Here is a 12,729-nt window from a genome sequence, read left to right as displayed (position 1 = left end):
GGTAGAACAACATTCGAGCAAAAAGAAAATTATCAAATAACTATCATATAACATGTGTGATTTCGTTCTAATTCCTCAATTTGGCTTAAATCAAACCATTTCTGATCATAAATTTTATTACTAGGACATCGTTTCTTGCTTTTATCAGAATTCACACAAGCACAACATCAGCATCTCTGACTAAAATACTTACATTCGTGACGGTCTTCGGCGACAGTGTCGTATGACAGAGCCTGTCATATGACATTTTAGTTTGGTTCTGTAATTTGATAGCTTGTTTTGAAAGTGTAGGAAGCAAAGGCAGACTGACTCTGAGTAACTGTGAGCAACTCAGAGTAACTCGTGTTGATCAACATCCAATACACATAGCAATCTGATTTTTGAGTAGAAATCTGTTATATTTTTCAACAGTAATTTCATAAGCAACAAGCAACTGAAAACTGTTGCTTACGTTCTTCTGGATGTGATACTTGTGGTGCTGTTGAGGAATTTGCTGGATTATGTAATTCTGTCCAGGATATCGGTGTTACAGAATGTATGGATGGTTACGATGATTCAAGACAACCGCCAGGTCTGAGTCAACGGATACCGTCACCGAGTTGTACTGTTTTAAGATTGTGGCGTGTGGTACCGTTTGTTTCTGCTTCTCTGAGTATTTAGCAGAGGTGGGTGGAACACTTTGCTCAATTCCCATGAGTCCACCAAGAAGGATCTGCAGCTGACGAAAATGACATTGCCAGGAACTGAGCTGACAGGAAAAGTTTAGCACTGTGCTCTTCTAGGGTTCTCCGGAATTCCTATTGGAATACACTGCGTTTTAGCTCAAGAGCGGATAGTGTCCATACGCCAACATCATTGGCTCATAAACTGCAATTCATCGCAACAATTGGAATTGGACTTCCTTCTAATTCTTCATAAATTATGTGAAAGAAATGAGACACCAGAAGTAGTATCCAAAAGCACAAGGAACGTCGCCACGAAGCTCATATCCCAGGAGGAACAGAAGTGTCATGATGTCTGTTTCGATTTTCATTAAAGGTTTGTATTTGTTGAAAAAACCGAGACTACTTTGAGTAGTTTTGAGTAATTATGAGTTGCTCAAATTCACTCGCAGCGAAACTATTTGCTCTGAGTACGGCTGACTTGCCCCTTGCCTGAAGCTTGGAAAAAATTTCAGAAATCTGGAACGAAAATACACTCAGGTCTTTTTTTACACGGGGATACGTACTGTGTAAAAAAAACCTACGAGATTTTGATTTTTCGCATGCTTAAATGTTTTTAAAAAATCGGATTTTGATGCCATTTGTAATTAAAGCATGATATGCAGGGCTGCTAGCAGGTCACTTTTTAGTGACTTGGTCACTATTTTCAAGTCAGTCACTAAAAAGTCACTTTTTTCACCTAAAAGTCACTATAGTCACTATTTATTAAAATTTAGTCACTAAAGTCACTTTTTTACGACTAATAATGTCAAGAGTAAATAATTTTCCTTTAAAAAAATCACATTAAGTAAAAGCTCGATTTGCTAAAAAAAAATTGTTAAAAAGTTTCTTTCAAAATCAGCGTGTAAAGTCCGACAAGGAAGAGTTGCGAACAGACCAGAACTGTTCAATTGGTGCTGATGGAATCACTAATATTTTTATTTTTTTTTCATCTCCGTTGTTAAGACATTCAGGTTCGTTCTCTTCAATTTTTTTTTCCAGACCGAATTATAAAATTTCTAAGTTTTTCTTTTACTTTGTGATCTTGAAATAGTAAAAGAAAATTTAATCGCAAATTTTCTGAGGTTTCAATAAAAAAAAATCTTTATTTCGTGATTCCAAGTCTTAGATACACTCAGGTCTTTTTTTACACGGGGGATACGGTCCGTGTAAAAAAAAACCGTGTAAAAAAAAACCTACGAGATTTTGATTTTTCGCATGCTTAAAAGTTTTTAAAAAATCGGATTTTGATGCCATTTGTAATTAAAGCATGATATGGTCCATATAGACATATTTTAAAAATTTCTGTATTTACACCAAAAATTGTGATTTTTTTTTAAGTATGCCATTCGATTACAAATAGCTTGAAACGGATAATGTGATTGGAATCAAGTCGATAGGTTGTATCGTTGTCGAGAAATCGTTAAAAACGTACCGTGTAAATCGTGGAAAACCGTGTAAAAAAGACTTCAGTGTATTTCAGAAATTGGTCTAGGAAAATTTACTGATTTAAATTTTTCAAGGACTGTGAACTTACATTCCCTATATTCAAAATATGAAAATTATTCCGGGCCGCACAAGTTTCTTAACTTGTTTGTCTTAGAGATTTCGATATCCGGAATCTTTCAATTTTTTTTTCGATTTCCAGGTGTTAAGTTCGAGACGCATGCAAACTTTTTTACACAGCAAATAAATCCGACTCATATAAAAGTCCCGTTCACTAAAATTCGCATTATATGAGCAAATATCACTGATATTTGAATGCCATTCATATATGAGTGAAAATTACGCATCTTTGAGTAAAAAATTACTCATTTCTGTGACTTACGTTTTTGCGAATTTAAGCGAACTTGACTCAAATATGAGTCAGATTAATTTGCCGTGTGTATTCACGATCTCTCCATCTTGGAATGAATAATAATGAGATTTTTTCTTGGACCGCTATCTAGAAAAGTTGTGTAGCTCCTAGAGCTATACAAATCTGAAATCTGAGGTGTTTCAAAAGTTTCTATATCCGAGGTCTTAAAAATTTATTGTCTAAAAATTGTCAACATTTGCCTTGTTATTATTATTTGATTACCTAATAAGGCATAAGGATGATGCAAATAATATTTTCATTTTACGTCCGACATCACTCAAATAGGACGAGTACAAGTAACATTGCAAGCTTTATAGGGGTTTTATAGCATTCTACAAGTCTGATTCATGGTCTACAGAACCCTCATAAACCCAAAATTGTTACTTGGGTCATTCGATGATAAATTCAAAAATCAATAATAATAAAAAATTTGTGTATAAAGCGTAGAGTGGAAAATAATTTTAAAAACAGCTGAATTTTCAAATTTTGGGTGACATAAAACAAAAATCAAATTAGCATTAGTCATAATCATGGTGACCAGCAAATCCCAATTTGTAATTTCCCGGTTGATTTGAGCCAGGGAAATTTCTGATAACTAAATTATAACCCATTTAGCTTAGTGATCTCTTTGGTTCAATCGCATATATGCTTAATTTAAATGTGTATTTCACAACAGGGAGATACTATTTTTTTTTAAATCGTGAGCTTCTTATCAAGAAGTCATTAAGATATTTCGATGTTTTAACTATATTGAAAAAAGTTCGCTCAAAACTCTTTACATTCTATTTAGAATTAGTCTGAATATTCCTTTTAATTTACATGCAATTATCCTCAGAATTATTACACAATTTTGCTCATAACTATCTTGGAGCTCTCCACTAAACTCGAAAATTCGCTTAGAATTCGCCTCAGAATACCCTTGAAATTCTTTTCGATATGCTCTTGGAATTAAACTAGTAATTCTCATAAAACTCATATCATAATTCCTTTGGAATTGTTCCCTCAAAATTCGACTCCCTTGGTTTTTATTGTGAGATCCATGAAACTATCTTCAGAATACGCTTGATATTATCTTTAAATTTTCCTTATAATTTCCTTTGAATTGTGATCACAATTCTTCTAAGAAGCTATTTTGAATATTCATTTGAAATGGACCTGGAATCCGCTTCACAATCGTCATGAATTTTCCAAAAAAACTACCTAAATATTCTACTCTGAACGTCTGAAGTCCCAAAACAAATGACTTGGAGTTCTAGTGAAAACTCTCTTAGAGTCGTTAAAAAAATCTATTGGTATTTTTCTCTGAAAAAAATTGTTGTTATCTGCAGAATTCAACCTAAAATCTTTTCAAAATCTCATAAAATTTAGTTCATTAAAGTGACTGTATCCTGAAAATATTTTCCGGTCCAGGGGACTTGCAATTGTTTAAAGGTCCAGAATCTAATTTTTCCCGGTTTGTCATCGAAATTCACGGACTTTTCCCGATTTTTTCCGGTGATTTCGAATTTGCGCCTTTTTCCCGGTTTTCCTGAATTCCTGGTTCCTGTATAATAAATAAATGATAATTTTGCGAGGCAAATTTATGGGATCGGTAAACCACGGTGTTTTATTTTAAAGGAGCATGAAAAATGTTCAGGATGGGTTGTGATTGTGAGTTTATAAAATTTCTCGAAGTGGGTCGCAGTCAACGAAATATTGTAACCATTTCGATCAATAAATGTCACTAAAGGGTGTCCACGATGAAATTGCCACACACAAAATTGATTCGCAAAATTCGAGTTTTCATCCGATTGCCATCAAATTTTCAGGGATTGAGAAATAACTATTAAACTTCATTTTACCATTTTACTCGTATTTTATTTACAGTCCATACGCAAATGCCCGCACCTTGGCCTTAACCCCGGCCATAAAATTCTGCACAACCTGTGAATCAACCGTTTTTTTGCATGTAAACCCATACTTTCTTCAGTTCCTCGACTGTCTTCACTACCTTAGGTCGTTTAAGAAGGTGCTGCTTCATAATCGCCCAGTACTTCTCGATGGGGCGGAGCTCCGGAGTGTTGGGAGGGTTGAACATTTTCGGCACGAAATTGACCTTATTGTCCGCATACCACTTCAGCACGTCCTTGGAGTAGTGGCATGAGGCCAAATCCGGCCAGAAGATTGTTGGGACGTTGTGGGCCTTCAGGAGGGAGGAAGCGGCTTCTGGAGGCACTCTTTTATGTACACCTGTCCGTTCATCGTGTCCTGGGTCACGAAAGGTGCACTCCGCTTCCTGCACGTGCAGATGGCTTGCCAAACCAGGAATTTCTTCGCAAATTTGGACATCTTCTGAGTGCGGACATGCTGAACTTATCCTTGGCCGTGAAAAACAGGTTGCCGGGGATCTGTTTGAAGTCGGCCTTCACATATGTTTCGTCGTCCATGATCAGGCTTCCAAATAGTACAGCCTTCTCGCGACAGTTGGTTTATACCTGAATTGACTGTTGCTTTGTGTGCTTTACTGCCGCTTGCTACCGTACGTTCAGATCTGAATTCGAAGTGTATTGGCAACAGCGCACGCACGAACGAATGAAAGCTGTATTAGAAAAGTTGCATCTATACCCGCTTTGCTAAAATCATCGTGCCGAATGGGCTGTATTTATACATTTCTTTATGACAAGGTTCTCAATGTTTCTGTCGTCATAACAGCCTTCACAAACCGACGACATCCCTCAGCTTACCCAAGTGGCTGTCACGAAAAGGCTGTCACGAGACATTATATACAATTGATATACGGCAGTGGAGTATGGAAGAAACCCAGAAGAATGATCCCGAACAGATATGTCGGCCCGATGTCGGATCAATGTAAGGTCAATTTATGGTCGACGTCGGCCAAATGTCGGGTCGATGTCGGGTCAACATCGGGTTGGGGTTTGGTAGAAGTCAGGTTGGTGTCGGGTAGGCTTATATTTTTCGCCGGAGACCGCGCGTTTTTAAAAAAATATCGGATGAAAATTTTGCAATGGGCAGCACGAACGTGATAGCAACCGAACGAGCTCCGGCGCCACACTGGTAGTGTAGTAGCAGTTTTACGACATCCAAACAAAATTTCAAAGACAGCAGCAACGAATCGGCAGTTCGACGGACTGCTTGTTGTATGTACGAGGAACGTTACGAATGACCATCCGAGGCTGTCATAGCCGAACGAACAAAATACATGACTAAGAACGAGCTGTCGTGTACTGCACAAGACGGCAACGTTGCATGTCGTATAACAGCCTCACTGTGGGCTGTCGCTTATAGCTCAATCTCAAGGCTGTCGTAGGGAAAAGAAAGCGACAGCCGTTGGAATACTGTCATGAGGCAGTACTTATGGTATGCCTGTCCATGATGCAGCATTCGACTTTCGTCAGCATGTTGAGGTACAACTTCCTGGCACGGGTTTTGGCGGACTTGTTCTGCTTCCCGTCGCGATTAGGGGCCTTTTGTACCTTGAACGTTCGAAGCCCAGCCTTAGTTTTGGCCTTCTGGACAAAACTTCGGCTTAGGTGCAGCTTCTTAGCCACATCCCTAACGGAGGCGTTCGGATTTCGGTTGAAGGCCCCAACTACGCGGTTGTGATTTTTGGTGTTGTACGGAATACTTTTTCCTTCACTTCTGGGCTTCCGATCGGTGGTCAACCGTTCCTCGAACCGCTTAATCACTCGCGACACCGTGGAATTCGCGATTCCCAACGTTTTAGCGATGGAACGATGCGAGAGATCCTTGTTCTCGTGATGAATGCGCAAGATTTTATCACGCACGAGCTGTTCTTTCGACTCCATTTCCGCGAGTTTTGATCACAAATAATGCACTATGAACTAAATCCACCCAAATTTTCATTAAATTCTACCCAACGGTTAAAAAGTTAGAGCAATTTCATAGTGTGGCAATTTCATCGTGGACACCCTTTATTTGTCACTTTTTTATTGCTTTAAAGTCACTATTTGGTCACTATTTTCATTATTTTAGTCACTAAAGTCACTACTATTATATTACATATCCACTACCAGCCCTGGATATGGTCCATATAGACATATTTAAAAAAATCTGTATTTACACCAAAAATTGTGATTTATTTTAAGTATGCCACTCGATTACCTATAGCTTGAAACGGATAATGTGATTGGAATCAAGTCGATAGGTTGTATCGTTGTCGAGATATCGTTAAAAACGTACCGTGTAAATTGTGGAAAACCGTGTAAAAAACCGCGTAAAAAAACCGTGTAAAAAAAGACTTCATTGTGAATATGAAAGACGTCAGACATTGAATGTTTTCCAAGAACCCAGATTAAAAAAAAACAAATAAGGCTTTTGCAAAAGTTTTTCAGCTTACGAAATTTAATGAATGATTTTGATGAGCATTTCCAATGAACTTGAATTGAAATCTGAGAATTCCTTTCAAGTTAGTTCTGTTGAACTCCAGATGAAACGTAAGGTGAAAAATAAGGAAAATTCCAAGGTCGTTCTTAGTATAATTCCAAGGGATTTGTAAGGAGAACTCCAAGGTACTTGTGAGTCCCATTCCAAGAGAGGAATGAAAATCCATAGGGAATTCTGAAAAGAATTCAATGACAATTTTGAAATTGATTCCAACGGAATTCTAAGGAATTTTAGGGAAAGGTTTAAGGAAATTTCCAACAAAATTTTGAGGTTAATTTCCAAATACTTCAAGAGTGGTACATTACTAGCTGCTAGGGTAACGTGGTCGTCGGATAATATCTCATCAGAGAATACGCTGGCAAACTTGTCTGAAAACAAGCGACAGATCTCCTGAGAGGTGGAAGCAACTTCTCCGTTGAACATCATTGACGATGGTAGGCCAGACTCTTTGCGCTGCTCGTTAACGTAATTCCAGAAGGACTTCGGGTGTGACTTGAGTTTACTCCGAATTCCTCGTTGATATCGCGAATAGCGTCGATGGCTAACTCGCTTGAACTCATGATTGAGCCTAACGTAATGATGTTTCAGCGACAGCGTACGATACTTGGTGAAGTCAATGACATACGCCAAGACATGTGAAAAAGTTTGCGCAGTGGTTTCAACGTTATCAGGGTCCAGGACGCTTCCCCAGTCTATGCTAGACAGCACGTCGATGATACTACTATGATCAGCTTTCCGAAAATCGTATGACACGTTTGTGCAAATGTCTTCAAAACGTGACTATCTTGGACAGTGACAACGAAAGGAGAATGATGAGGAACTTGCTTTACTAGTGGAGAAGGTGCCGTGGAGATAACTGGAGCAGTGTCCTGAGCGCTAACGAAACAGAGGTCTAAGCTTCGATTGTTCTCGTTAACTACGTCATTGATTTGAGATAGGGTTGCTGCACTCTAGCTAACTGATCCTGTATGAAATACAGACCGTACAGGGTCTGGATAGAGAAAGCCACTGTGAGATGGTTTCCACGAAACACCAGCTAGATTGAAGTCACCCAGAACAATTATCTCATCAACTGGAGTTGCAGTTTCCATTACGGCGAAAACGGACCGACAATGGGTTTCGATAAGTTCGTTGTCCCGAACACGGTCAGGAGCAGTGCTGTAAATTTTCATATCATTCGATTGAAGATGAACCAATACAACCATTCAATCAATTCTGTGTAAACGAATTCTCATATGACCATAATTTGAAGAGCCCTTTTCTCATTCGAAGCTCATTGTCACTGTCAATTGAGTCACTCACTATCATTTGATATACGACAGTGGAGTATGGAAGAAATCCAGCAAAATGGTCCAGAACAGACAAGTCGACCCGATGTCGGATCAATGTAAGGCTAATTTAAGGTCGCTGTCGACCAAATGTCGTGTTGTTGTCGGGTCAATTTTGGGTTTATGTCGGGTCAATGTCGGGTCAACATCGGGTTGGGGTTTGATAGAAGTCAGGTTGGTGTCGGGTTGGCTTCGCTTTTTCGCCGGAATGTCGATCAGAGCTCCGTTTGTGTGTAGGTTACACTCAATTGAATGATATATAGCGTTTCTCAAATGAGAATGATCCATGCCTTCGTCAAATGACTAAGCAACTGATATCACCCATTCGGAGGAGGTCCCTTTTGATAGCGAATGGCTAGTTTTCTCATTTTCATCAAAAATGTTCAAATGATTTTGAGAATTTACAGCACTGGTCAGGAGCAATGCACACTGCATATATATAAGTACAGAGTGTGATCACTCAGTTCAGCGGCAACCCATGCTTGTTCCACACAGTCCCACAAAGCTCTCGTCTTCAAACCGGAACGGACTGTCACAAGAACACCACCTCCATTAGATTTCCGAATGTTTTAAGGATTTCGATCGCAGCGAAAGACTTCATACTCGCGTCCAAACGCCTGGCTGGAGAGCGTTCGAGAATCGAGGCAAGTCTCGGTTAGAACGATGACATCATAGCAACGGTCCGATTCAGCTAAGCGGTAGTCGTTAACACCAGAATTCATTCCACCGATGTTCTGGTAATAAATGATGACGTCTTGTTTATGACATATTATGGTAGCACGACGTTGGACGTTATTCCTGGAAATCACGGAAACATCAGGCAGCGAACGAACATTAACATTACCATCCGGATACTCGCCATAGTGAGTGGGTTGGAAGACCCCTTCTCCACATCCAACCACAGGCCCGGAACGACTATGAAGATCGTAGGCGGCAGACGGCAGGACTGGGTCGGAGGGATTGGGGGCTTCCACAATGCTTTCTACGGCGCGATCCAAGTAACAGGTGTTAACGAAACGTTTCCACGATCGGCGACATCCAAATTTCAGCGAACATTTCGAGCATTAATGTTTAAACATTGAAAGATGTAGTGAAATCTGCAGGCTGATCGGAATCGGAAAAGCACTGTACAGTCAGGAATCCTTATTGCCGGGGTAACTGGGGCGTGAATAAGGAACCGCGAATAAGGATACCCACAGCTTATGGGATTTTCACTAATAGGGGCTGTGGTGGATTATCTCATTTATTTCAATATATAGAGCTATACTGTCTTCGACAAATATGTTGTACTGGGATAGACCAACAAGTCATTGGATTCAGTTTTAATTTGGAACTACGCCGCTAGAGGCGCTTCACTTTTATGTTACTTATGACGGGCGTTATAATATATAGGTCCAACATAGAATATTTCGTGAACCTGGCCATATAGAAAGTTACTGTCTTGAGCAAAGTTGTTCAAGTGACCAAGTCCTTTCGGATGGTGGCCATTTTAGTTCAGAACTCTCTCACTACGCAGCGCTAGTGTGCACATGAGCTTGCTATATAAGCTGTATCTCAAAATCCTGTTACTGTCTTCAGCAAAGTTGTTCAGGTGATAATGTCCTTTTGTATGGTGTTCATATTAGTTCAGAACTCTCTCACTACGCAGCGCTAGTGTGCATGTAAATTTCCTATATAAACTGTATCTCGAGAACCTGACCATATAGAACGTTGCTGTCTTCAGCAAAGTTGTTCAGGTCCAAGTCCAAGTCCGGGTCCAAGTCCAGTTGACCAAGTCCTTTCGGATGGTGGTCATATTATTTAAGAACTCTCTCACTACGTGGCGGTAGTGTGCACATGAACTTCCTTAATATGGTATTTCTAGACAGCTTGTCCATATCAGATGTTGCTGTGCAATGCGAGGACACGAAACGGAATAGGAATGACGTGTAGAGAGGCTGTAAATCGATTTCGGACGCCATTTTAAAATCCAAAATGGCGGTCATCGATTCAAAAAAAAACTGTCAAATACCCTACAATATGGGTATTTCCAGAAAGGGTACAACGTGTAGAGTCCGGAAATCCATGCCAGACGTCATTATGAAATCCAAGATGGTGGCATCGGTTCAACAAAAACTCGCAAATACCATACAATATGGGTATTTTCGGAAAGCGGATGACGTGTAGAGTCCGGAAACCGATGCCAGACGTCATTTTGAAATCCAAGATGGCGATCATCGGTTTAATAAAAACTGTCAAATACCATACAATATGGGTATTTTCGGAAAGCGGATGACGTGTAGAGGCCGGAAATCGATGCCAGACATAATTTTGGAATCCAAGATGGCGGTCATCGGTTCAAGAAAAAACTGTCAAATACCCTACAATATGGGTATTTCCGGAAAGGGTACGACGTGTAGAGACCGTAAATCGATGCCAGACGTAATAACTGGAAAAAAAACTGTTATATTACAAAATATGGGTATTTATTTTGGATATGGAACGACGTGTAGAGATCAAATATCGATGCCAGACGCCATTTTGAAATTTAAGATGGCAGCCTTTGTTGTAACGTGAACTATTAATGGGGACGACGTGTATAGGCCCAAAATCGATGTCTGGCCCCATTTTGAGATCCAAAATGGTGACAATTGGCTTTCGAAGGGACTATGGACAGCCTCGTATCAGTTCAGCACAGTTAACGTGGACCGTGTACACCCCGATAATCCACTAGGAAGATGAATTTTGTCTTATTAATGTTTTAGGGTATTTTGAAGCTCAGAATCTTGCCTCGTCTTAATTTTCCTGAATAATGCTTCCCAATCATATTGCGTATAATTTGTATTTGTATCATTGAGCAATATGGCAACGTTTCGACTTCCCTTAGCAAATCTTGAATTTTTGCACTCTGTTCGACATTACTGTCCAATGTGCAGAAGCTTTCGAACTCGAAGAGTTGATTTATTTTTAACTCGATTCCTGCCGTGGTGAGATGAAAATATAATCCATATTCATTGTAGATGGGTCCAGTTCGCTAACAATTTCATCTGCTGTAGCCGGTTCATCTCTTATGATTTCGTTGATTTCACCGTGTTTCTTATCCCCGGCGCCTTGATGCCTTGATCAAGGGGTTAAATCAAAGACGTGATCTTTGGTGGCATGTCAAAGTCATCCGGAGTCTCGAAAAGCGGACCTCACGTCACGTCACGAAAAGCGCACCTCGAGAAGTTTTTGTTTACTTCTTCCATATTCCCGCCGCCACTCACTCGAGGTGAGGGCTGGCTAAACTCGCACGACAAGAGTGTTTTAAAACCTCCAGTTAGGTTGAGGAGTTTCAGCAAGCCTGGTATTTTGAGGGTTTGCCATAGATTCGTTGCCAAGGCCGTTTGTTTTGAATCCGCTCCTCTTTCATCCTGGACCCTCTCTACGGTGGATTATGGAAAAGAAAGATTTTATTACAATTAACAAATAATATGGTAGTCAAACTAGCTTTTCATAGATGATTAAGGTGATTCCTTGTAGAGTCCACAAATGGTCGCCCAATGTATACATGCACTTCCACTTCGAATTTTCAGTTACACAAATCTCGGAAATCGGTGCACCATTTCACCACGTCGACGTATGATTTTAGAACTCCCTTCCCTCCCAGATAATCAGTTAATTTTTCTATTTAAATTTTTATCGACCGTTTACACTAGCAATTCTCCGTCCCCTCCCTGAAATATTCACGTGGTTTATGGACAACGTCTAACATTGTTTTAGCATTTAATGTGGTATTGACATATGAAATAGTAGTTTTCAAATTTAAAATTTTGTGGCAATACGGGTATCAAATGAAATAAATTCATGGTGGTAAAATAGCCTTTAAAGCAAAAAGTCTTACCATAGAGGTGCTGCTACGTAAGATTCTTTAAATAGTATGATCTCGTGCATCGTACACTGCAAGCACGCGAAGCCGCCATACTTACAGATTATAAATGACCCTCAACGAACGAGGTGATAATTACGGTCAGACCACGTCTAAGTACCGACGGATATTTGCTTCCAATGAATATCCTTTAATTGAGTGGCCGAACATCTTCTTTCATCGCTTTGCTACCAAATCTAGCCTTTGATTCTGATATTATCACACCCGAAAATGGCGAATCAAACTCCCCGAACCACTTATTATATGCCGTGATACAGATATTTCCCCCACATACATGCACACCGTCCATAAAATATTCATTGAACTGATTCTCATTATTACAATGTTCGTTCTTCCTTCTCTGCTCGCCTCCCCCCCCCCGCCGCAGCAATCCAACAACGATTCAACCAAACTAAATCGAAAGGAATCCTACAAAGCACAACGAAAGAACTACCGCCGCGAGAAGAAACGGGTCGCCTCGGAGCTGCTCAATTCGCTCCAGGACCCGGCCGTGATTGTCCTGGCCGATTGGCTAAAGGTAATTATTGTTGG

The 12,729-nt window shown here is 40.0% G+C and overlaps 1 protein-coding gene across 4 annotated transcripts in view; it reads left to right on the top strand.

The window, feature by feature from the left end:
• The window catches only part of Orp8 (Oxysterol-binding protein-related protein 8), a 182,867-nt gene that overhangs the window by 165,448 nt on the left and 4,690 nt on the right, over positions 1-12,729 (top strand). For all 4 annotated transcript variants that reach the window (XM_065232795.1, XM_065232794.1, XM_065232796.1 and 1 more), the window contains one exon: positions 12,566-12,715. In XM_065232795.1, the coding sequence (XP_065088867.1) occupies positions 12,566-12,715 (150 nt within the window). The remainder of the gene's footprint in view (positions 1-12,565; positions 12,716-12,729) is intronic.

The sequence above is a fragment of the Ochlerotatus camptorhynchus genome, unplaced genomic scaffold (genome assembly GCF_037179485.1).
Source record: "Ochlerotatus camptorhynchus isolate MF236.1 unplaced genomic scaffold, CSIRO-AGI_Acam_v1.1 ptg000374l, whole genome shotgun sequence".
NCBI lineage: Eukaryota > Metazoa > Arthropoda > Insecta > Diptera > Culicidae > Ochlerotatus > Ochlerotatus camptorhynchus.
This window is presented reverse-complemented; position numbering and strand designations above follow the sequence as displayed.